At 47.7% G+C, this 24,056-nt stretch overlaps 1 protein-coding gene across 1 annotated transcript in view; it reads left to right on the forward strand.

Moving 5' to 3' along the window:
* The first annotated feature begins 22,009 nt into the window (after positions 1–22,009).
* Positions 22,010–24,056, forward strand: part of LRRC75A (leucine rich repeat containing 75A) — a 179,048-nt gene continuing 177,001 nt past the window's right edge. Inside the window, exon 1 of the mRNA XM_026656453.2 lies at positions 22,010–23,048. Within this exon, the coding sequence (XP_026512238.1) occupies positions 22,779–23,048 (270 nt within the window). The 5' untranslated portion in view covers positions 22,010–22,778. The remainder of the gene's footprint in view (positions 23,049–24,056) is intronic.

The following is a 24,056-nucleotide window of genomic DNA, read 5'->3' on the forward strand; positions in this document are numbered from 1 at the left end:
CCACATTGCTGCAGCCTGTCGTCTGCGCCGTCCCCTATCACAAGGCAGTTTGCCTGGGCGTGGGAGATGCCCGTTACTGCACCCTGAGCTTTCAAGCTCGGCGGTTCTCTTGCACTGTGGGTGTAGAAGCCCTGCATATAGAGACCCTGGATTATTCTGTGGGGCCTGGGGGAAGGGACAAGATCCAGGCTTAAGCTATGGTGTCTCCTGCTGGAGAATTGGAACTGGACAGTAATGCAACATGGCCCCGCTTTATAAACCCAGGCATGGCCCTGAAAGAGCGGGGGCCAAAGGCGCCCAAACTGAGGCCCTGCCCCCTGTACCGCCTCTTCTCCCTGAGGTCCCACCCCCATTCACTCCTCTCCGACCCCTCCCCATCACTTGCCCTTTTAGCCAGTAAAAAGTGGGAGGGCCCCCTGGCCTCCCCTGTTCCGGCGCCCCGGTATAACCCGGTTCGCCCAGTGTGACTGCGCAGGGCGGAGCTGCTCGGTGTATGAGGTGAGTCAGCTCCACCTGCCGATATTGTCATGTCACTGACGCTGGCTGCAGCTGCTGAGAGACCTGCCTGGCACCGTTCTGCTGCCCATCGCTGAGCGCAGCCCTGATGTCCTCCCTCCTCCGTGTGCCCGTGACTGGAGAGCACATTCCCAAAGGCCAGCCACCAGCACAATTCCCCATCCCCTTTGTTTTGTAGAGTTCTAGCCTGAGTCCTCGTAACAGGGCCCTGGGGCATGTGCCCAGCTCCTGGGGCAGGTGCAATTTTGAACAGCGAGAGTAATTCACCACTAGAATGATTTTAAGAGCCTGTAGGCGAATACCAAGCTCCATAAGCCATCCATTCGCCCCTCCCCTCTAAGTCACTTTCTCAGGGCTGTGGCGGACAGCACCCGCTGAGGACGGGATGGCTCAAGTATTAATATCGTCCCCTGCCGGCAAGGTTTCAGAGCAGCGACTGCTGGGTTGCTTCTCTAAAAAATGGAGCTGGGTGAGACAGAGAGAAAATAATTGCCAGCCACGAGGCCTCAGTCTGAAGCTCTGGTGGAGACCAGCCCGCGTGAAATGCAGGCCGCGTTTCTTTGAGTTAATGAACAAAGTGACCCAGGCAGGGGGGAGAAGCCAACAGAATAAAAATCAATGCCAGAGAGAGCCAGCCCCACTTGAGGGAGGGGCTTGGCCGCTGTTAACCCATTAGCTGGATGTTTGGGGTTGTGGCTGATGAAGACATGGGTCAATTTCAATTAGCGTTTGGAGGGTAAGAAAACAAAAACGCTGTGACTGATGCTAAGGCTGCCCCCTGCAGGCCTCTGAAGTGTTCGTGCTGCGTTTCACACAGCTGGACCGTGCTGGTTAGAGGAATGACAAACCCACCTGGGCAGGGGCAGTCGTGGTTTTACCAATCGTAGGATTCCTGGCAGGGGACCGTCATGTTACTGTGATGGCTGCCGAGCTGTCTGTCTCTTTCCTGGGTCAGTAGCCAAGGGCAGTCCTGTGCGGAGGTGTAATCAGGGTCACATGCCTGTCTCGGCGATTCTCCGTGTCCAGCCATGTTTCCGCATCTCCGCGTCTGACTCTACAGCAAAGAAAACCCTGTGGCTGGCCCGTGCCAATCCGCTCGGGCTGCTGGGCTGTTTCATTGCTGTGTAGACTTCCGGGCTCAGGTTGGAGCCCAGGACTTAGGACCTTGCAAGGAGGGAGGATCCCAGAGCTCAGGCTCTGGCCCATGCCTGAAAGTCTACACAGCAATGAGACAGCCCTGTAGCCTGAGCCCAAGTCGGCTGGCACGGGCCAGCCGCGGGGGTCTAGTTGCTGTGTAGACAGACCATTAGTGTCCAGGATTCTATTATTGTTATTTAATGTTTCTATTGTGGGAGCGCCTAGAAACCCACCAGTTTGTACCACGCCTGTCCCAGCAGGGCCCCAGACCCTGTTTTATTAGTTGTACATTTCCCCTTCCTCGGTGCCATTTTGAGGCACTATTCTCTGCTCAGAGGAAAGGGAGAGAAATTAAATCCATCTCCTTCTGAAACAGCCTGAAAGACTCACTAAAAACCTCATTTCCCAACTGCACCCTGCCTGCTATCTCGACGGCTTTGCTAAGGGAACATGCTAACGCCTTCCCCGTGAGAAACCCGCATGGCTTTTTGGTCACGCTATTGGATCCCCACGGAACAGCTTTGCAGAAATCAGAGGCCTCTCCTGGTCATGAGCTTTAGATTGAACGTGTGGCGGGTGCAGATACAAAACCGAAGCGGCAGAATAACCTGATCAGCCAGCTTGGCTTTAGGAACTGGTAACTCTTTCCTGCACGTGCCTGTAGCTTTATATTGGTGGGGGCCCCAGCCTGCTGTAATGTCTTCATACCTCCCCGAACTCGCTGTGTGATCCTGGGCTCATGAGGCAGCACAGTGACCGTTCTAGCTGATGAAGAAAGAGCTGTTGGGCCAGATTTCCCAAGAAGCTTATTAAGCAACCGAAATACCTTGGCGACCTAGTGGGGAGGCTCAAATTCCTAAAAAGAGAGCTGTAAAAGGTGAAAAATGTCAATGAAACCCATTGTATTCCCCTGCCCCAGGGAAGCCCAGCACCCTGATCATCCCGGCTCCTCCCCAGCTGTCAGGAATGTCACTCCTCTTACACAGAGGGAAACTGTAGTAGGGTCGTCTGTTGAGGCGTCATTAACCGTTATTATCACCGTTTTCCTGGGGATTCCATGGCTGGGCTCTTAACGGGCACTAGGCCAGATCCTCCCTGGGTAGGCTGAGCGTTTTGTGAACGAACGGCACGTGAGTGACTTTGCTCATTTGTGGAAGCCCCAATTATCCCTCCATCTGCTGCTGGGCTCCTGGTCAAACTCCCTCGCAAGTCCTTTGTACCTGGACAATCTGGCCGTTGTGTGAATACCTTAACTATACCAGCTGAGGGGCGTGCGCTCTCTGACCTAGGATTACAGGTATTAGCCACTTGCTAAGAACTGGCTTGTTGAGTTAAGGTCACTGGCAACAGGCACAGGAAACTAGGAAACTTCATGTGAGGGCGAGACTCTTACAGTGCTAAATCTCTCACTCTCCAGCCGTTCGGTTATTTCCCGATTAAGTGCGTGGTTTGTGACTAGCTTCGTGCACCTCTAATTTGTAGATCAGCAATCAATCTCTGAGCTCCCCTGCCCCACACAGCTGGGTCATAGGCCAGCCTGACTTGCACTTGGATCACCTGTAAAACACTGGTAAGTGCAGTCCCTGCTGAAAACATTGGTGAAGAAACCTGTGCCCTGGCAGCATCTCTCATCGGAGGGGCTTCGAAGCCCCTCACAAACATGTAAGGTCACCACATGGGACGTTTCTCACTGCTGCTGGCACTGACGCAGCCCCACTGGTCCTAGCAGCCCCACTGGTCCTAGCAGCATTGGGCGCCCTGCTATAAGTGGATAGCAAGCTGCTGCATGCAGGCTCTTTTAGCGGGAGGGAGGGAGATAGCACACGATTTTTGCCATTTTGGCCCCAAATCTCCTGAAAGAAGCTTGCAGGATTTCAGTACTACTGAATCCAGGGGCTGCCCATGCTTTCTCTATGACCTAAACCCTGTCCTAATCTACCTCTGGAGATGAACTCTACCTCCTTAGCCTCTCTGTATGAGAACAGGCTGAGAGACTGCCTAGAGCAGTTAGCTGACAGATCGTCAGCCACCTAATGGGTTTAGTATTTGACGGTTCCCCGAGATGCATAACAACTGTGGCATTTTCAGCTATGTAGCTCTCATGCCATGTCTGTCGCTTCTGCGTGCTGTACCTTTTACCTTTCTAAGTAGTTTGCAGAGCCAGGCAGCCATTTTGTTTTTGGAGTTGACTCTGCATGAGACACAGACACTGTGTGTTCTCTCTCTCTCTCCTGGAGACTTTGCTTTCATTCATTGTTTTCATGAAATTCAAATAGGTCATTGTTCGACAGCAAATATGTGGCTTTTACTCTGTCTATGGGAAACCTACTGGCTCTAGCGAAGACTCATCATATGTCTTCTGAGCTAGCGAACTCTTGGAAATAACAATACTTCCATGAAAATGCCTGACTGACTATCAGTCAAATTATCTGGGCTTATCCCTGCTTATCACATGGAGGTTTTTTAAATTCTGGGAGAGGAGGACAAGAGAATTGATGAGCTTAAATTGAAGCCCTGTTCACTTTCAGGTGCTTCCAAAGGTAAAACTAGTCATTTATACTGCCCTATCTGTTTCACACAGCAAGCAATCAGTACATACCTACTGTCAGAGGAGCTGTAAAAAGTGTTTTTTAGAGACTGCATTAAAGAAACAGCTGAGTACATTTCTTACCAAGGGGCAGGCTAGGAAGTGTCGGCATGGAGGAGAAATATCCCATCTCTGGCTAAGTCTGCACTATGGAATTATTGTGGTAGAACTACGGGACTCAAAGGTGTGAAAAATCCACACCTCTGAGCGACAGTCAGTGCTTGTCGGTGGGAGAGCTTCTCCTGCCAACAGAGCTACTGCCTCTCACGGAGGTGGATTGACTCTGCTCTCTCCCATCGGCGTACAGCGTCTTCGCCAGTGAGCTCTGGCTGTACAGCTGCGCTGACGCAGCTTTTTCAATGTGGACCTGCCCTCTGTCCAACCAGCCAGGAGGCACATGGAGCCAAGAACGGGGCTGATGCGCCTTCATTTTTGTGCCGATGTGCAGTGTTCTAAACAACAAGTCCTAATTCTGGAGACACTTCTGGTGCATAGGATTGTCTCTCTTGGGTGCCAGAACAAGAAACAGAAGGGAGACGTGTGGGCGCATAATATGCGTGGGTGGGTGTTTGCAGACAGAATCACAATTTTCTGGGACTGCTGGAGTTTTGACATGTGCTGATGCGCCACCTACGACTTGAGAGGTCTGGGTGTGAATTAAGAAGTAAACAATGTCACTTCTCGTGTCTAGTCGATCATAGAGAGACGTGATGAAGAAAACCCCTTCAGTTAGACCCTCGACACTTACAGGAAATGAAATAAGGCCCACCACAAAACGATTCCTTCACCACGATCTGTTATTCCTGTTAAAGAATGGTAGCACTCCCCCCCCACCCCACGCCATCATGCAGTCTGTCTAAGTACTTCCAATGCTGGGGGATGGTTAATTTTTTGATATAAAAATTCATAACATAAAATAGACACATGAAGGGACTATACACCCGTCATGAAGAATTTGAAATTGCTGCTCCGATACAATAAATATTTGAAGTGTATAGCTGTGTGTGTAACAGGCAGGCTGGTGTGGGAAACACAGCTGTATCTCTGTGTTTCTTACATTTTTTTTTTAAAAGTTAAATCTAACTGTAATGTTCTTGAAAGGTAATATATGCTCAAACCAGTGATGTGTGCCTGCGTGGGAAAGATGATGGATAATGCATGTGACTAGGACCCTGGGTTCTAATCCCAGCTCAGCCACAAACTTCCTGACTTTGGACACGTGTAGCCTGTGCCTCAGTTTCCCATCGTAGGGCTAATATGTCTCTCCTGTTCATGATCAGCGAGCCGCAAGTGTCTCCTGTGGCTCTTTGCAGCACATGATATTAAAACACTGAAATTTAATTATTGACCAATCAGGATGCTTTTACTATGTTATTAGCCAATTGTATTTGATGAAATAATAACACTTGGTCAGTTGTTTTTGCTGTGAGAATATTATATAAAAACTAAATATTTTCCCCATCATACTGTTTAAATGTGATTATCTAGGAAATGAAACAATGCACTGACACGCCTGTGTGTCTTTTGGGTAATGTGGATCACTAATTTGGCTTCTTGACCCCCTGTGGTCTGAGTATCACCACAAGATCCATATAGGTAACTGGGTGGTGCCTTTATGTGTTACTGAGATGTGCTGTCATCTGTCAGATCGCTGGCTGCAAAACAAACTGCAGGCTACTTTCTGGAGTGTTTTACACTGGGGCAGTTTGAATTACAAATGTCTCTAGATACCAAATACTGCCTGTCTTAATGGTGTATTTCAAACGGGGCTCTAGGTTAGAGCTGTCGTTACCTGCTGTTACATGCAGTAGACCGAATCTAAAACCACAAAAAAAGACACATTCAGAGCATTTTGTGTGGGAGCAGCTAGGAGTTAAGATGCCTCTTGATTATTTCAATGGAAAAGGTGGCAGAGAGAGATGAAGCTGTGGCATTTTACACCTTGGGGACACTTCCCTTCCAAGGTTTGGTTTCTTTTAGCAGATTGGTTTTGGGGCATCAAGGCGTTCAGCTCCTGCTCCCCCACACTAGATCAGTAGGGACTGAATGTTGGGTGTCTGTCGGCTGTTCAATGGGTTGATCCCATAGGCTGCTGGGCAAGACTTGGTGCCATGATGAGGAACCTCATTGGCCGTTTCAGCAGCCAAGTCAGTAACTGACTAGATGTGCAAACTGAGCTCCCTGCCTGCTCTTACAAGGGCTTCCTCTCGCGGCCTCGTGACAAGGCCACCCAGGGAAATGTGGTGCGTTGACACAGCGGCGTGGGGAAATGTGGCACCTCTGCCTATGCTGGGCGGCTCTTCCACCTCCAGGGCTGTCAGCCCAGTGGCATCTCTTACTAGCCCTGAATTCATGCCAACTGAGATGAAATATTAAGGGCCAGATTCTTACCCCTGGGAATTACTGGCATGAAGGGGACCCTCTGCCTGGATCTCCCCTGTCCCGCATGGTGGTGTGTTGGAGGAGAAGGGAAACCAACCAAGTGGAGAGATCCCTGTGAGGGTCCGTATCTGTGACTGACTGGTAACCAGATGAGATGATCCTAGGGGACCCTCAGTGAGCTTTCTTCCGCCTCCCTCTGGGTTTCCAATAGGTGGGGCTAATGGGCTCTAAGTGAGTAAAATAGTGGGACTTCGATAGCCACTTGTAGGGGTCTAAGATCTCTGAAAACTGGGGCGTGTCGAGGCCTAGTTCCGTGGCCCTGCCCTAGGGGCTCACTGTTGACTTCAATGGAAATCAGTTAAAAAGCCGTTACCCTCCCAAGTCTCAAAGGCCGGATCTGGATCCACCCATTCCCAAAGTGGTCTCTCTTGTTTGATCTGGCTGAGGGCAGGAGCATTTTCAATTGAGCTCTGAGGTGTTCACATCTGGGGATGTGTTTTGTCTCCCTCTCTAAATACAAACAGTGTGATTGCCACCTGGAGGATTTAGCATCCTCGTCATTTTGTGGAAAAGAGTAAACTCTGCTCCAAGGAACAGTGGCTTTTATCTAGATTAAGGCTGAGGAGATGAAGCAGGGGAAAGGCCATTGAATTTGGTCTGTACTCTCACCATCTGGCACATGCATAAGCCTCTCCTGGATTTCTTGAGACTCGCTTGTTTTTGCAAAGTGCTTTGGGGATGAAGCCTGGTTTCCAGCATCCATCACACTGGGGGCTGAGGCCAGGGTTGCTGAGAACTGTGCACTAAATTCAAGCATCTGCATTAAAAGTTACTCCCACAGTTTGATTCTGGCAGTGTCAGCTTGCTCACAAAGGATGGCTCCAGCCAGCAGCCAAAGGTTTGAAATGACTCTTGGTTTGTCAGCCCTGCCAGCGATGATGGCCGGGAATCTCCTTGCCCTTCAAAGGCGCTAAAGTGACTGCTGTTATCTCTGTACCGACAACTCGAGGGTGGAGCTGCTGTGGGAAGGAGGGAGGGGAGCTGAGCTGCCTCGTGAATCTCCAGTAGGAGTAAAGAGGTTATTTTACCTCTGTATTTGGCAGTGGTGCAACTGCTGCTGGAATCCTGTGTCCAGTTCTGGTGGCCACCGTTCTAGAAGGATGTTGATACGTTGGAGAGGGCTCAGAGAGGAGCCACAGGAATGATTACAGGATTAGAAAACCTGCCTTAGAGTGATAGACTCAAAGAGCTCAATCTAATTAGCTTAACAAAGAGAGGGTTAAGGGATGACTTGAGGGTACAGTATTTAATAGTGCACCTATATACCATAAAGGGGCACCTATATCCCAAACATAGCACCCACATATTGTAGAGTGGCACCTGTACATTGTAAAATGGCACCTATATACCATAACTTGGCACGTATGTACTGTACCATAGCATTAGAGTTGGTTGAAAATTTTCCAACTGACCATTTTTCTGTTGGGACATGTTGATTTCAACACAAATATTTTTGGGAGTGGAAACAGTTCTCGATCAGGGAATGGAACATTTTTTCGAGATGACTTTTCATTTCAAAATGTACTTGATACGTTTATAAATTGCAATATAAACATTTTAAAAAATTGATATCAATTGACTCAAAACTATTTTTTTGTAAGTTTTTGTTTAGCAGGAAAGGTTGAAATTGTACATTTCATTCCAATTCAGAACAAAAACAAATTCTGCATTTCCTACTAAACATAACTCTTTTCCGCAAAACTCTACACAACCTTATAGATGCTCAATTGCATGTTCAGGGTGATTTGATCAGTCTGTAAGTACTTACACGGGGAACAAATATTTAATAATGGGCTCTTCCATCTAGTAGAGAGAGCCTAACGCGATCCAGTGGCTGGAAGCTGAGGCTAGACAAATTTAGATGGAAATAAGGTGTACATTTTTAATCGTGAGAGTAATTAACCAATGGAACAATTTACCAAGGGTTGTGGTGATTCTCCTTCACTGACAATTTTAAAATCAGGATTGGATGATCTAGAAGATCTGCTCTAGGAATTATTTGGGGGAAGTTCTCTGGCCTGGGTTATACAGGAGGTCAGACTAGATGATCATAAAGGTCCCTTCTGGCCTTGAGATCTATCAGTTCCGGCAGCTGGAATTATCGCACCAGGCACAATATAACTGACTGTGTAGTTACAGTATATACCATATGTAATCTACTTACTGTGTATTTCTTAGAGACTGATTGCGAGCCTGTTGAAGTCAGTGGTAACTTTACGCTGACTTCAGTGGGTTTTGCATTAGGCCTTAAGCACTTACACAGATCCAGTGACTACATTCAGGAATTTAACACTTTGTCCTTTGATTCTCTCTAAGGTTCTCATCCCATCCCTACCACTGTGCTATTGGATAATGTGGGAACTGTGATTTTTCCAAAAGAAAAGTGTGTGTAAGAGAGAGGGAGAAAATTATCTATAGGACCTGAGCCTCATTTACGCTGGGGCCCCTCTATACTACGCTGGCAGTGTAAAGAGACCTTAGTGCAAATGAGAATTAAAAACACACAATCTTCACCCTTGGTTCTGCATTTTCCCCACATGACCGGGTGAGGGAAATTCAGATCTGTATCTGGGGGTTTGGTTTGGGACCCATTTATAGATCTTTCTTTAAAAATTAATATTCATATTGCAATGAGGCCAGAGACCACAGTGAGGATTGGGGTCCCATTACATAATGTAACCTACAGAGACAGAGGTGGATACAGTCCTTGCCCCGGAGAGCTGATGCAGAAGACACATAATGAAGAATGTGGGAGAAAGGGATACAATCAAATATGTCTGAGCTGAGACTGAAATGAACGTGAGTTGGGTACCTAAATCCCAAAGTTGGCTGTGGGAAGCTCAACCCCAAACTTTTAATATACATATGTGCACACTGGGATGTTAAAATGACTATCATAAGCAGACCAAGTGCTAATTATCCCCATCTGCCCCAGTCGAGCCACTGTAAACTGGCTGGTTTTTCTTACAGGCAAAGAAAAATTGAAGCTTTCCTATGTGTATTTTTTTTTTAAAGGGTTCATGAAGTTATTCTCCCCCTCTCCCCCCCCCCCCCCATCAAGACAAGAGAAATAATCCTGTATTAAGGAACATTTGTAGCTACCTTTTTTCCTGGTGATTTCGAAGGATTACATACCATCTGCTCTGTGAATGGCACTGCCTTGCCTGCTTCAGCTGAATTCCCACCCCCACCTTTTGTATTTCCACACAGTAGTTTGGCATTTAATATGCGGTAACATCTTCCTTTTGTGAACACATTTTCCATCTGTGCTGTATTATTCAGACCACCTCAAGGGAATTTCAAACTACTCCCTCTGGCTCCCCTCCTCCCCCCAGAAACAAGATTTTCATGTAAAAATGTATCATCAGCCTTTAAGTTCTGGTTAATTAACAATCCCACCTTCCCTTCACCTTCTGACTCATTAACAATGTGAATTGGACGATCAAGTATTGCCAAGGCCCCAAGAACAAACCTGGCGAGCCTTCTGTATGGTATGGCACAGGGCTCCAATTCATGATGGAAGATGGAGAAGGAATATTCAGTTCAGGAGACAGTCTTCTGAATCTTCACTGGTGAGTATGGGAAGACATTGTTTCATGCTCATTGGCTGTAGCACTTAGTCTGAATACTTCCCTTCCCGTGTGTCTATGCATAGGCAGCATGTTGATACCCTAACGTGGTGGTTCCCAAACTGTACCAGACTAAAACCTTGAGTCTTATTCTCTGCTGCTCGGCACCATTTGGGACCAAGGCAGAGTGGGTACAAAATGGCACCACAGCGGAATGGTAATGCGTTACACTCATTTTGCACATTGGTGATGGAGGGATCGAGCCCCTTGTCTGTGTTGCCCAGATCCTCTCCTCTCCCATTCAGCAGCAGGAACTCTAACTTTTAATGGGCGTTTGGGTTGTACTGAAGGAAAAAAGCGATGATCAGATAACACTGTGAGATGAAGGCCATGTAACTACCTAGATAGAGATCACAGGGAACTCGGGTGTGGAGCAGCTCCATGTATCTGGGAATGGGAAGTGAGCACTGGTGGTGCACTGTCTCCCTACCTTGTGCTTCATTATTCTGGGGTGGAGGGGACCTACTGTACAGTCACACAAGCCTGAAGTACCTGTTAGAGCTCCCAGTTGTGGAGCCTGGCTCTTCAGCTCCAGTTGTAGAGACTCTTGCTTTTAGATCTGGAGGTCCCCAGTTGAATCCTTGGTATCGGCTAAGATGGGAGCCATCGCAGTGGCTCTTCTCTTTAGCAGGAGAAAAGACCTTTTAATGGTGCCAACTTTCCTGATATTTTAAGACTAAAATAAACCACATGAAGCAGCCTTTCAAAACTCTACTATCCCAGTCACTAAGGGCGAGTGAAGGTTCTTTGGTGGCCGTGGTCCTCCCCCCCCGTTTTTGGATGAGGGAGTAAAATTTCATTAACTTCTTCATTGTCACCAGCAACGCCTGAGCTGGTAAACTTTCCTGACCCTCCTCTGGTCTGCAACAAGTCTCCAGAGATGGACTCAAGCTGCAAAGTGCTGATCCAAGTTTCAAATACCCTCGAGTTTAGATCCAGGATGCTGAGACCCATTAATTTGTTCTGATCACAATTATGTCTTTATGGTCAAAACAGCCAATGTTAGTTCTGAAACCTGGCCATGCGGCTGGGTCATGAGACCCTATGCATAAACCAAAGTTAACAACAGGTAAGTTTCACCTTTGATGTATGTGAAATGGTCAAACAGCTGATGTCCGTAACAGCCTCTGCTCTAACATTGAATGTTTTTAGCATGTGAAAGAGAAAAGAATCTCAATGCAAGAAAAAGGTTGTGGGCGCTCGGCTCTGCTCTGAACTGTTGCCTCACTCTTGGAGTTAATGGTGCCAGGGCCATGTGCATGCTTTGAACAGATAGAGGTGAGCAGACACTGTGCTTGGCACGCTGCTTCAAGTAGTTCATAAACAGTTGCCAGCAATAACATAACTGCTATGTCGAACGTATGCTGGGAATGACCCATTGAACCGCTCTGCTGAGGGCAAGGAACCCTTGTCTGAGCTGCATCAAGAATCATGGTGGTTTTTTTTTTTCTCTCGTGATGATGAGCTCCTTGGGAAAGAGGCCACGTTCAACAGTTCACACTGGTCTGCCCTGCGTCCTGGGCTCCTAGCTGAGCCAACTACAAGTAAACTCCTTGTGTCTGCATAACTTTAACGCTGATTTGCTGCAGTTAGTCCACAGTCAAGCTCCATCCCGTCTAGGAACATGACTCCATAGCCTGTGATTGCCTTTTGAGGCAAAATGATGGCAATCCTTGGCCTGGAAGGGACCTCGAGAGGGCATCTAGTCCAGGCCCCCGCACTCTATGCAATGCTAATACTTCAGTGCCTGTACATTCTTGGGTGTAATCTGAAGTTGGGTTTGGCCCTCCAAAGCCCTGAGCAGCTCGTATGAAGTGCAGGGCTCCCACTGAAGTTACTGGGAATTGAGGGCATTCAACACTAGAGCTGCTTGGGAATTTTCCATCAGAATAATTTTCAATTTTGCTCAAAACGGTTGATTTTTCAGCCAGGCAGATCTAACTGAAATATTTCATTTTTATTGAACTGACTCAAAATGTTTTATTTAGAATCAGTTCATCTAAACATTAAACTGCATTTCCCTATCCGTGCATTGCATTATGGGAGTTGTGATTTGGGCCCCCATTCTCTCTTAGGGGCTGGACTCCCCAGAGGATATCTCCTATAATACTATGCTTATTTCCCTTTGAATGAGCCGTGTGGTGTATCATAGGGGAGACATGATCCTGGGTGCATCATGGGAGATGTAGTCCAGCCAGGGAGCCTGCCCCAAGGCAAGTGTGGGGGCATCAAGGTCTAGAAATACAACTCCCATGAGGCAGTGTGCTACGACAAGAAAATGTTGTTTGATATTGAACTGACTTGAAATGAAACACTTCAGATCAGTTCAATAAATCGGAATGAAACATTTCAATTTTAGGAATGTCAAAATAAAATGTTTTGACACTTCTGAATACAAATTTTTCAGAACTTCTATTCCACAGTTATTATTTATTATTATTATTATTTTTTAATTTCAACTTTTCATCCCAATTTGGGACAGAAGCAACTGTTGGATTTTCCCGAGGATTAGAAATTGTGAATTTTACTCCGCTCTAGTCAATACCTTGTAGGATCCAATTTATTTAGTGTTGCCTATTGATCCTACCAAACACAGAGGACGCTGAATGTCTCATAACTAGAGATGGTGTCCAACCCCAATCCCTGGCTCAGAATCCTGTTTGAATTTTGGGAAAGTTCAGCTCCGGACACCAATTTTTGGCGCGGGTCCCACCCCTCTTTAAAAATCACCCTGTTCTCTGATCAAACTGCACACTCAATTTGGAGAATGAAGTTAAAATGTGAAGACTGGGACCTGAATTTGCAGTTAAAGACCATTTGACTCTGCTTTGAGGGAAAGTGGGCAGAACTGCACTATAAATGGGCCTTCATGTAACTGAGAATTCAGTCCTAGGTTCCCTACTTCTTCGGAACTTCTGCGAATAGTTTCTCCATAAAAGACAAAGGCTGTAATGGCACCTAGGTTTACTGGTGACTGGATGCTAGACACTGAGTTCACACAATCCAAGGGAGAGCTACAATGTATTGATTCTGCCTGCATTTATTTATCTTTTGGGCACATCAAATTGCAGGAAGCCAAGCCTAGATTTTTTTTTTTTTTATAGCCTAGGGAACTGTATGTTTATAACCTGTGTGAAATTACCGGTAGGTATGAATGGCGGCCATCCACCAAGGTTGATGAGCAAGTTTATAACCTGACTTTTTCTTTGACCCTTATCACTGAATATTAGCAAACCAGGCAAAGCAAAAAGACTTTGTGTTCATTACAAAATACAAGATCTTAAGCAGCTTTGCACAAGTAGGATCTGCTTCTGAAAGACAAACCCGGAATTCAACTGCCCCCTTCTATCTCCCTAAGAATTTGAGAGCATCATGCCTGTTTTGTGCCCCTCTAAACAAAAGGCATCAGGAGTTCAGCTTAGCAGTTCACTGTCAAAATTTGCAAATGTAATCTGGCTGGCATTGCTTTTACCATCCATCTGTCAGTGAGATTTGACATGGATAAAGCTGTGGAATAGCAGAAACTTGATCTGAAACAGTAAGCTCCATCTGACTCACTTGTTACTTCTAGATGCAGAAAAGCGTTGAGGTCAGACTGCAGCAATGCAGGGGTATAGATGGCTTGGGGGCATTGGTACTAATGGCATATGCAGCCCTTCACTTTTTAAGTCACTGGGTCACTAATGCCCAAAATTCAGATGCTTGGTTGCTGGCTGCGTGCAGTGAGTGAGCGATCCGAGTTCAATGCCTAATGGCCTACAGCCATGTCCAAAACCCATTTAAGCCTGGTGCTCAGCAGCAGAACATTTATCACCTCGACAAGCTCCATCAAACATACATTAATCTTTGAAAGAAATCAGCTAGTAAATAAATGAAGTACGTAATCTGGAGACGCACGCACAAAAGATGGATTTGATAATGTGACGTTGAACGACGAATGATTTACTGTTCAAAAAGTTCGCTGCAAATGGGGCTGGGCTGTTTATTTTCAAAAGGGGAATGGATGGATGGAGTTTGCTGCTTCAAAACATTCATTTTCGTGTCATGGCTAGATGCCGTGAAACATTTGGAAAGAATCAGGGGAGTGAGTCAAACACTGAATCGTGTCCGTTTGCTGTCTCCTGGGGTTCTGCATATTTCTTAGTTACTAGAGAACGAGTGCCTGCAGCCTGCTTCTCTGCCCTCTGAAATGTTCCAGCTGATCTGATCAGTGCACTCCTCCAAGCAGAGGGCTGATTTTCATGCCTGCAATCTGGAGTAACTCCCCTGGAGTCTTTCGCTCCTGCAACTCCTGTATAGGTCTTCCTGGGCATCAGTGAGCCTTCGGGTTTGCACGGGATAGAATGATGCTCCAGTTTTCTATAGCACTCTTAATCCAAGAATCTTGAAACACTTTACAGATATTAACGAATCGAGCATTGCATGACCACTGTGCTGTCGGCAAGTAGTATTAATGCCATTTTGAGAATGGGTATAGTGAGGCAGAGGTTTAAGTGACTTGCTCCAGCTCACGGAGGAGTCAGTAGCAGGAACAGAATTTGGGAATCCTGACTCTCAAGCCCACATTCAAACCACTAATTTATATTCCCTCTCTAGCACCTACTTTGTGAACATCCAAGTCCCCTCCAGAAGAGGAGCGCTGGAATGATACAACAGCTTTCTTTATGCAAATCTCCCCTTCCATTAATAGTGGTCCCCGAAAAATTTTCTTACCCAGTTTGCTAGCTTGTATTTCATCTACTGTATATTTTCTTTGGGAGTTCATGATTTAATAGCAACATGTGTTTGCTTTTGCTGGCTAAAGTAAATGGCTTCTTTCTATATGTTGGATCTGATCTGATTTTTTTTAACTTCCAAGCCTTTTCCTGCATGGAGCTGAGATTCACTATTCTATTTAATTTGTTTTCAGTGCGTCTCCTGGAAGGTTTTAAAACAGCATTATGTAGATTTTATCTTTACAATAACATAGAGGGAAATCTAGATCCCATTGAAGTCAATGGCAAAAATCCCATTTGGCTTCAATGGGGCCAGAAGTTCACCCACAGGTGGTTCGGAGATTGGTTGATGCATACGCTTTTTAACTCTTGGCCACCAGTTCAAATCCAGCCCTGCTGGGGAGCTAGTGAGTGCATGATTCTTGTTTATTAACCATCTGGCTTCTCTTTAGTATGTGGGATGATAAAGACCCTGATCTAAACCCCATTGAAATCAATGGAAGTCTTTCCACTGGCTTCCCTGAGCTGTGTATCAGGCCCTAATTGGCATATCTGAGCTCCTTACAGGTGGTACTGAGTATGTAGATACAGACGGGAAACAGACCGGAGGTTTCGGTTCAACTCACAAGTGGATATGAGGCCACGTTACAAGACCCCTACCAAAATTACCTTTCCTCCGCCTCCCGTTGGAGGCCAAGGATTGAAGAGGCCCTGGATGCTGAGCTAGTCTCTTGCCCCAGTTGCCAGGCTAGTTCTGCCAGGTCTGGAAGGAAGCTGCCCATCACGTCCCTGTTCTGCAGAATGTCCGAAGACTTCAGTATGGGTGGCCCTGTCAGCATGACAAACCTTGCTAGCATCAAAATTCACCTGGAACAGAAGAGTAATGCTCAATCAAAACATAGGTAGACACCTTACTAACTAATAACTGGGGTAGTTTCCCCTCCAGACCAAAACAACAACACTCTCTAAGCCCCGTTCCTATTTTTTTATTTATAAAAATATTTATTTCCCATATATAAAATATGGGAAAGAAAAAGACTCAAAAATATTTAGCAAGGACCTCCTGGCAGCTTTAGCCGCTGGCTTGAATTGTCTAAACAACTTTTGGCTGGTGTGTAAACAGAGCCTTCTGCTTCTATAAACACTGCATCTAAATTGTTGAGTGGGGGAAAAAAGCTGGAGCGGTCACATGAAGGGAAGATTTATCACTTCCGTCAGCTTAAGCAATTTTGTATTCCTCCAGGGCGTGCAAGTTTGGACTTGTTTTGCTTGGGAAATGTGGGAAGACAGGGACAGTGGGTACTTGTGCTATTGCAGAAGACGGCATCTACATGATCTCTGAGTGACTGGAAAGCAATGGACGTCCCCTTCGGGGATGTATCTCTTGACAAGAATCAACACACACATTTTTAAACCTAAGCATGTATGAAGAGGAGGAATAGTCCCTACTTTGTCTAGAAAGAGAAGGCAGTAGGCTGATGCACAGGGGTTTCTCCTCACAGCCCCTTTGAAACGCCAGTGTGAGTTACGCCAGTGTGGTAAATCCCCTTGCATTGAACAAATCCTCCGTGCTAAACAAAAGAAATCTTTTCATTCTTCTGATGAGAATCAACCATTAAATAGCATTTGCCAATGTCAAAAATTGACACCCACTTTTATTACAGCCCATTGCTTCCTTGAGGTGTAAAAGTAACCTGGTATATTCGGCGGACTCATGCATGGTCAATATTAAGTCTTCTACATAGCAATCCTCAGTAAGTAAGCAACCAATGAATGAGATGTTCTCAGAACAACCCATGGTCCCAGTGAACTCCCCTCCGAGGTGAAGAAAGGAGAGGATGCTGCTTCTGGTCATGGGATAATGAGGAGCATATTGTGCGTTATGGGTTCAAGAATACTTTGAGATCAAATCAGAGTGCTTTACAAAGGTGGATAACAAAACTCTCCCCGTTTTGCAGGCAGTGAAACGAAACACAGAGAATTGAAATGACTTGCCCCAAATTGTTACACAATAAGGCCGGGTCTGCACTAAAAACTTTTGCCGATTTATAGTAATGTTGTTTAGTGGTATTTTTTTATACTGGCAAAAACCCAAGTGTAGATGCAGCTATTCTGGCAAAGAAGTGCTATTGCCGGTATAAATTGGGTCCGCTCCAGGAGCGTTTACATAGCCGGCACAGCTATGTTATACCACCAACCTTTTTTCTAGCGTAGACCTGATTTTGGTCAGCAGAATAGTCTGCTACAGTATCCACACCACCTGTGTTCTATTCCTGGCTCTGCCGCTGAGTCGCTGTGACCTGGGATACTTTCCTGAACTTGGTAGTTCTGTAGTTTTAGAGGCACCCTGGATCTCAACTTCAGTTTTAATTTTTTTTTTTCTCTCCCCTCCTCACTTCCTATACTCTACAGAGTGATGAGCTGATGGCTTGCTGACTTCTCAATTCAGGTTGTTTCCAAGTTTTGGACATCTTGGCAACTTCCTGGGATGGAAAGAAAATCCAATCCAGTTAACTTCAATCCTTTTTCAGGTGGTTTGGATGGGAAAAGCTTGTTGTGCATGGGGAAATTGGGTGTCTGGTATTCCTATTACAGGGTGGACCAACATTGAGAGTGCTCCATGCTGTGGCTCCAGATTCTGTCGTCTCCCAGCTAGTAATGGATCTTGGCCTGCAAAATTCTCATCGGCATCCAAATGTCCTTGAAGTCCAAGTGTAATGGTCCCTCACCCTCCCGTGCGGAGGGAGGTCACTCCGCCTCACTACACCAAGGGAATTTAGATTCTGGATTTTTGGCTCCATTTGTTAGAGAGAGACTGGCTGCAGAGTGTAGACCTGGATCTGAACTTCCTCAACACATGGAGGGAGGCAGATCCAGAGTTTGGGCTGGGCAAAAGTCTAACCAGTCTGTTTTCTTCCATAGTCTCAGTATCGAAATTTTTAAATTCTTTTTGAATCCTGGACATTTCTAACTAGCAAATCCCCAGCACCAGATCTCCTGAGGCACATTAACCAAGCCAGAAAGCTCTTCTACAGAAATGCTGACTAGCTTGCAGTTTGCACACCTGGATACAGTCAGCTGTACTAAGAAGAATCTCTCATTGGCTGAGGAGGTATAATCAGTGAATAGCAGAATATATCATCAGTCAGACAGGTACAAACAAAGATCAGGCTGCTGAGGACTGCAGGATATACGTGGCTCCCAATGAGAGAGAGAGAGAGAGAGAGCCAGATATATATTTTTTACGGTTAGGCACTCTCAATTGCATGTGCGCATTTGGGCACAATTTGAGTATATAGAAAATACCCCCCACACTAACTGAATATTTGTTATGCATGTGGCCAATGTACCCTAGCAATTGCAGGATCGATCTGTGAAAATCTGGCCCATTGGGTGTCTTGCCTTTCTCTATCCTTTGTTTAGCTTGTTATGACCATCAAGAGAGTAACCTATAAAGAGACTGGATCTTTAAAGGGCTGAGTCTGCCCGTAGGACAGAATAGAGGAAGATGTGGTGGTGACAGGATCTCCTACTGGCAGGGCACTGTCTGCTTGTGGTGAAACACCAGGCACGGATCTGGGCCTGTGCACGTAGCAGGCTCTCTGGGCCTGATTGTTCTGTTGTCTGGTCCCTCCAGATTCAGGATTGAGGCAACGTGTTGGCACTGGAAGGTTGAGTTGCCGCTAGGCCAAGCTGCACCCGTTTGGTGGCTAATCGGTCTCCTGGGCCATCAGTGCAAGACCTTGTCACCAAGCAGCAGTTCAATTAACAAGAAATGCAGCCGAGCCTGTACCATTTCTTTTTGGTTGGGAACACTTTAATTTCTACTCCAGTCGAAAGCATCTCTCTGGAAAAGGCTTGCCCGGCCCTGCTGACTCCTCTCCGTATAATACATAGCACACTGCTCTTGACTTCTCATTTGAAATTCTGTAGTTCAGAGGAGCCCTGGATCTCAACCTCAGTGTTGTTGGGTTTTTTTCCTCTCTCATTTCCTATATCCTACAGAGTGATGAGCTGATGCTGGCTGGCTGACTTCTCAATTTGCAATAGATTTATCTTCTGTGGAGAAAGAAGCTAACGGTTCTATAGCCTTCTGTAAGGAACATGCACTGAAATGGGACCATCCTCTGGGTCAAGCCAGAGCATTTTTGACCTGAAGTCTCTTGGCTGCCAGTTTGTGTTATAAAGAGAGGCTATGTATTGACAGGGCCGGGCGCACTGTTGTCACTCAACAAACAAACAATTGTGCTCGGTTGGTTCATATGGGAAAACTATCCAACAATGGCAAGTTTTGTGTACAGGGGCTCTGCTCCTATTGCCTACAGTGGTGCAGGAACCAGCTCTAGAATAGCAAGGAGACTCCTACAGCCTGCTTTGGAGGCAGTCTCGTTGTAGGGCTCTGCTTGCACATAGTGGCTTGCAGGATTAGAATCGAACTCTCTAGGCCAAAGGAGACTCGGAAAAAGTTGGGAGCAGAATCTCGTTCGTTCCTATGTCACTTGCCCACATGTTCTACAATCCATATTAAAAATTTGGCTGCCTCTCCCCAACCTCTAGATTTAATAGCAAATATGGCGGTGAAGTCTTGCTTTATAAAAATCACAGTGACATAGTAAACTGTACTACAGTGCATTTCCAGGCATGGCCTGATTGAATTATTGTAAAGAATTCAAAACTAAACTACAGGTGTCAAAGAGAGCAACAAAGTACTTCTTTTTTTTTTTTTTTTTTTAATGCATTGTCCCGGCAGATTTAGACTTCGAGCCCATACGTGGATCTGACAGTATGGTCCCCTGTGGCCACCTGGAGTCCTGTTGAAGTTAACCCTCCCAGGAAGAGAGATGTGTGCAGAGGAGTGTTTTTTGTTTTGTAGTAATATATACACACACTGCTGTATGTTTACATTGGGGAAAGCAAGGTCAAAGAAATGCATCTGGCCTTTGGAGTGGAAGGTGGTGGGGTTTGTGATGGTGCTTAGGTCCTGGAAAAGTTAATTTGACTGTCCTGGGCTGGCCTTCAAGGGAGTTCTGTCTCCTGCACATACCGGCCTTACCCTTCTTGTAGAGAGCTCTGTTGTGCCCGAGGAGCAAAGTTGGCAACCACACTCTTTATCCTGGGGTTTAGTTAGTCTTTAGAGATCCTGGGTCTAGGCCATTGAGTCCCTTGAAGATAAGGCTGGAGACTGTGAACTTGATTTGATATTCAAAGGGAAGCCAAAGTTGAATGGAGGCCAGGTTGGATGTGCTCATGGGAGCCAGAACAGCTGAGTAGATACTCTGCAGCGTTCTGTACTACGTGGAGTTTCCAAAGTGCTGAAGGCTCCATGTCCAGGTATATTGGATGGCTGCGGTCCAGCCGAGAACTGATGAAGACATGAATAACTGAAACCAGGTCATAATTTGCCAGGATGGGACGGAGTCTCCTAGCCAACTGGAGATGGTAGAAAGCATTACACACAGATGCTGCTAGCTGAGAGCTCAGCATCAGCAAGGAATTCAGGAGCCTCCTGGACTTACTGACTCAATTGACCAATTGACCAAAGGTTCACACCTTTGACTGTGTGAACCTTCAGTCAAAGGTGACTGGGCTGTGGCTGCAAACGCCTCAAAATACTTTCCTCTGCCCATTAGCATTACCTCTCTCTTGCCTGGGTTCATCTTCAGCCCTCCTTCAGCCGTGAGCTGATCTCGTCCAAGCACTGGGCCATCTGAGTGGTGGTGGTGGTGTGATTGCAGGTGGTGAAGGAGAGGTAGAACCGTGTCACTGATGTAGTGCTGGCACTCGAGTCCATGTTATCTGACCGGTTCCCCGAGTGGGTGCAGGTAGATGCTCACTAGGACCAGAGCAAGAACTGATCCTTGTGGGATAAACGATAGAAACTGGCAGGCAGTTTCTGGCGGGAAGGGAGATGTCTGTCTGTGTGTGGAAAGTGTAGATGTGTCGTTGGATATATGAATAATATTTATTAAATCCCATTCACTGCCTGCTGTCTTTTGCTTCTCTTCTGCTCTTCTTCCCTTTGTTTTAATACCTGAAACTGCCTCTCCTGCCTGGATTGCTCAGCCCTGCCTCCAGGGACCAGCCTGCTGTCTCTATAACAGGGTTTAAAAGAGAACTGGATAAATTCATGGAGGTTAAGTCCATTAAGGGCTATTAGCCAGGATGGGTAAGGAATGGTGTCCCTAGTCTCTGTTTGTCAGAGGGTGGAGATGGATGGCAGGAGCAGGGCTGCCGAGAGCGGGTTTGGGCGCTGGTGAAAATTTTTTCGGCCCCCCGGCAAGGGCAGACCGACTAAACAGCCAGGGAAACCAAGCCCGCTTTTGGACCGCCGGGCCCGGTAATCTGTACCGGCTTCCCCCCCTCTCGTCGGCCCTGGGCAGGAGAGAGATCACTTGATCATTACCTGTTAGGTTCACTCCCTCTGGGGCCCCTGGCATTGGCCACTGCCGGCAGACAGGATACTGGGCTGGATGGACCTTGGTTCTTGTGTTCTGGACAACTCCTGTACCGGGACCTACCCTCTGCTCAAGGGGGGCGCGGTTCCAGCAGGGCCCCGGGGGAAGCTCCACAACGTGCAGGGGGGGTCCGGCTGCCGGGTCTCGGGGACCAGTGAGCGCTGGGGGCCGGGCGGGGCGGGATTCTCCACGGACGGGCCGGGGCCGCGGGAGGCCGGGCCAGGCTGGCACCGGTGCAGCGGGTCTCGCCCGCTGCCCTCCCCGGGGACGGGGCTCGGCGCTCGCTCGCTCTCCGCTGCAGCACAGCCAGCCGGGCAGCAGGGGGAGACCGGAGCGAGGAGCCGCCCGTCCGGATCCCGCTTCCTCCAGCAGCCCGGCCCCGGCGCGCCGAGCCCAGCCCAGCCCAGCCCGGCCCTCCCTCCTGCCGGCGGCGTGCGGGGCAGCGCCCGCCCCCCGCCTGGCTCCGTCCCCGAGCGAGCTGCGCCCTGCCCTGGGCGGGGGCCGGGGACCCCGCCTGGCCGCCCCCTGCAGGTGCCCGGGATTGATTCCTGCCGGGGAAGGGAGCGGGGCTGGCTCGGGAGAGCCGCCGCCGCCCGCTGCCTTTGTTCGGGGACATGCAACAGTTCCCCCGAAGTTGCTGCCGCGGCTAGAGCGGGCGCCCGGCTGCTCCGGCCCCGCCGCGATGGGGAGCGAGGACTGAGCCAGCCCCGTGGCCCCGGGCAGTGCTGGGGGCCTGGCGGGATGGGTGGGGGCTGACCGCTCTCCGCAGCACCATCCGCTGCCCGGAGCCCGCAGCATCTTCCCGGGTAGGGGGAGCCCGGGGAAGCGGCTTTTGGCTGGTTCGTGCCAGGGGGGCTGCTGGCTTTGCCCAACTCTCTGTGGGAAGAGCCTCCCGCTTGTGGGGGAGAAGCCACTACCTATTGCAATTAGCCCTGGGCCAGCGAGCCAGCCCCCTGCGGCCAGCCCCCGGCCCCCGGCCACTGGGAGGCTCAGGGCCATTGGTAAGAAGCTCCCTGGATTTTGTTTCGAATCCTGTCTTTTTTCTGCTGGCAGCAATGAGGGACGATGCCGGTTGTATTTCTTCCTGGTGAGCGAAGCCCTCCAGCTCTGCGTCCTCAGGCTGCTGGGGGTCTGCACTTCCACTGAGGAGGGCACAGAGAGGGCACCCTGCCTTGGAGCCGCTGAGATCTACTGCCCAGCCACATCGCTTCCCGCCAGGGGCTACCGAGACCAAACGCTTTTGCATGAAGCCTGGGGGAGGCGTTTCGGATGAGGCGCCTGGTGGCTTGGCTATACCATGGGCACCAAGCACACCAAAGGATGCCAGCCTCCCGGTGCAGGGGAGAGCCCCCAGCCACACAATCCAGGCTCCCGCAAGAAGATGCCAGCTAGGGACCGGGGAGACTTCCTAGCATCCTTCATGGTGAAGTCCAGTGATAAGTTTGGGAAGAGTGGTGGCAACTTGCCCCCTTACCACCGGCGGATCAGTATGATCCAGGACATGCTGCTGCTAGTGAAGCAAGGGAAACAGGACGAGGCAACTGAACTGCTGAAACACCTGCGACAGGTGAGTGAGGAGGCTCTGGAGGTTGGCGCATAGGGTGGAAACAAGGTTGGGGTCCAGCATAGGGTCCCGTGGGAAGGGTGTAAATGGGAAAGATCATCCTAGCAAGTTCTTGGCAAACAAGGTATTGGAAAAGCATTTAAAACTAGGCAGGATTAAATGCTAATAAATGGGAAGCAATCTCTCCTTGGTCAGTGGTATGGACTGGGTAATCTATAACCCAGCTTTTCCGGGTCTAGTTTCTGTCGCAGGACTTTATGGGAAAGGGTTCAGAAATCTCAGTAACTGTTGTGTGGTCGTTATGTCCAAAAACTTATAGATGCATCGGGACTTCAGCCAGTTGTTTCATTTGCAAATGAAACTTGGTGCAACATAGAAGCCTTCAGAAAGCATCTTTCTCTCTTTTATTGCTTCCAACGATAGCTTTGGAGTCCAAAATAAGAATGGCTGGTATAAGATGTTCCCATTTCACTTTCAACAAAATCATGTGTAAATAGCTCTTTATAGCACCCACAAGTCTTGGGGCAATTTGTCCTATCGGCCTTTTGTCTCAAAGGTTCTTAGTTCTTTCTTTACAGTATAAAAAACACGAACAATCGGCAGCTTCGTATATATATCTTACTCTTTTGCCACATACCAGTAGACGGAGTTTAGTTCCTATTTGATTAAGGCTTGTAGAAATTACCTTGGGATCTTTAAGGATGGAAGGTGCTATGTGAAAACAGGGAATTATTAATATACTATCTTAACCAATGCCCCTCAACTGAAAATCTGTTCCAATCATGTGTTAACTGAGAGACGATACTGTCAAAGGTTGGTTTGAGCAAGTGAAAATACAGGCAGAGAGCAATGTTCTCTGTCCTCTGGGGCACTGGCTCTGAATCTTTTCAGACTACTGTACCCCTTTCAGGAGTCTGAGTTGTCTTGGGTACCCCCAAGTTTCACCTCACTTAAAAACTACCTGCTTACAAAATCAGACCTAAAAATACAAAAGTGGCACAGCACACTATT

This window comes from Terrapene carolina, unplaced genomic scaffold (genome assembly GCF_002925995.2).
Source record: "Terrapene carolina triunguis isolate 2854851 unplaced genomic scaffold, T_m_triunguis-2.0 Scaffold231, whole genome shotgun sequence".
Lineage (NCBI taxonomy): Eukaryota > Metazoa > Chordata > Testudines > Emydidae > Terrapene > Terrapene triunguis.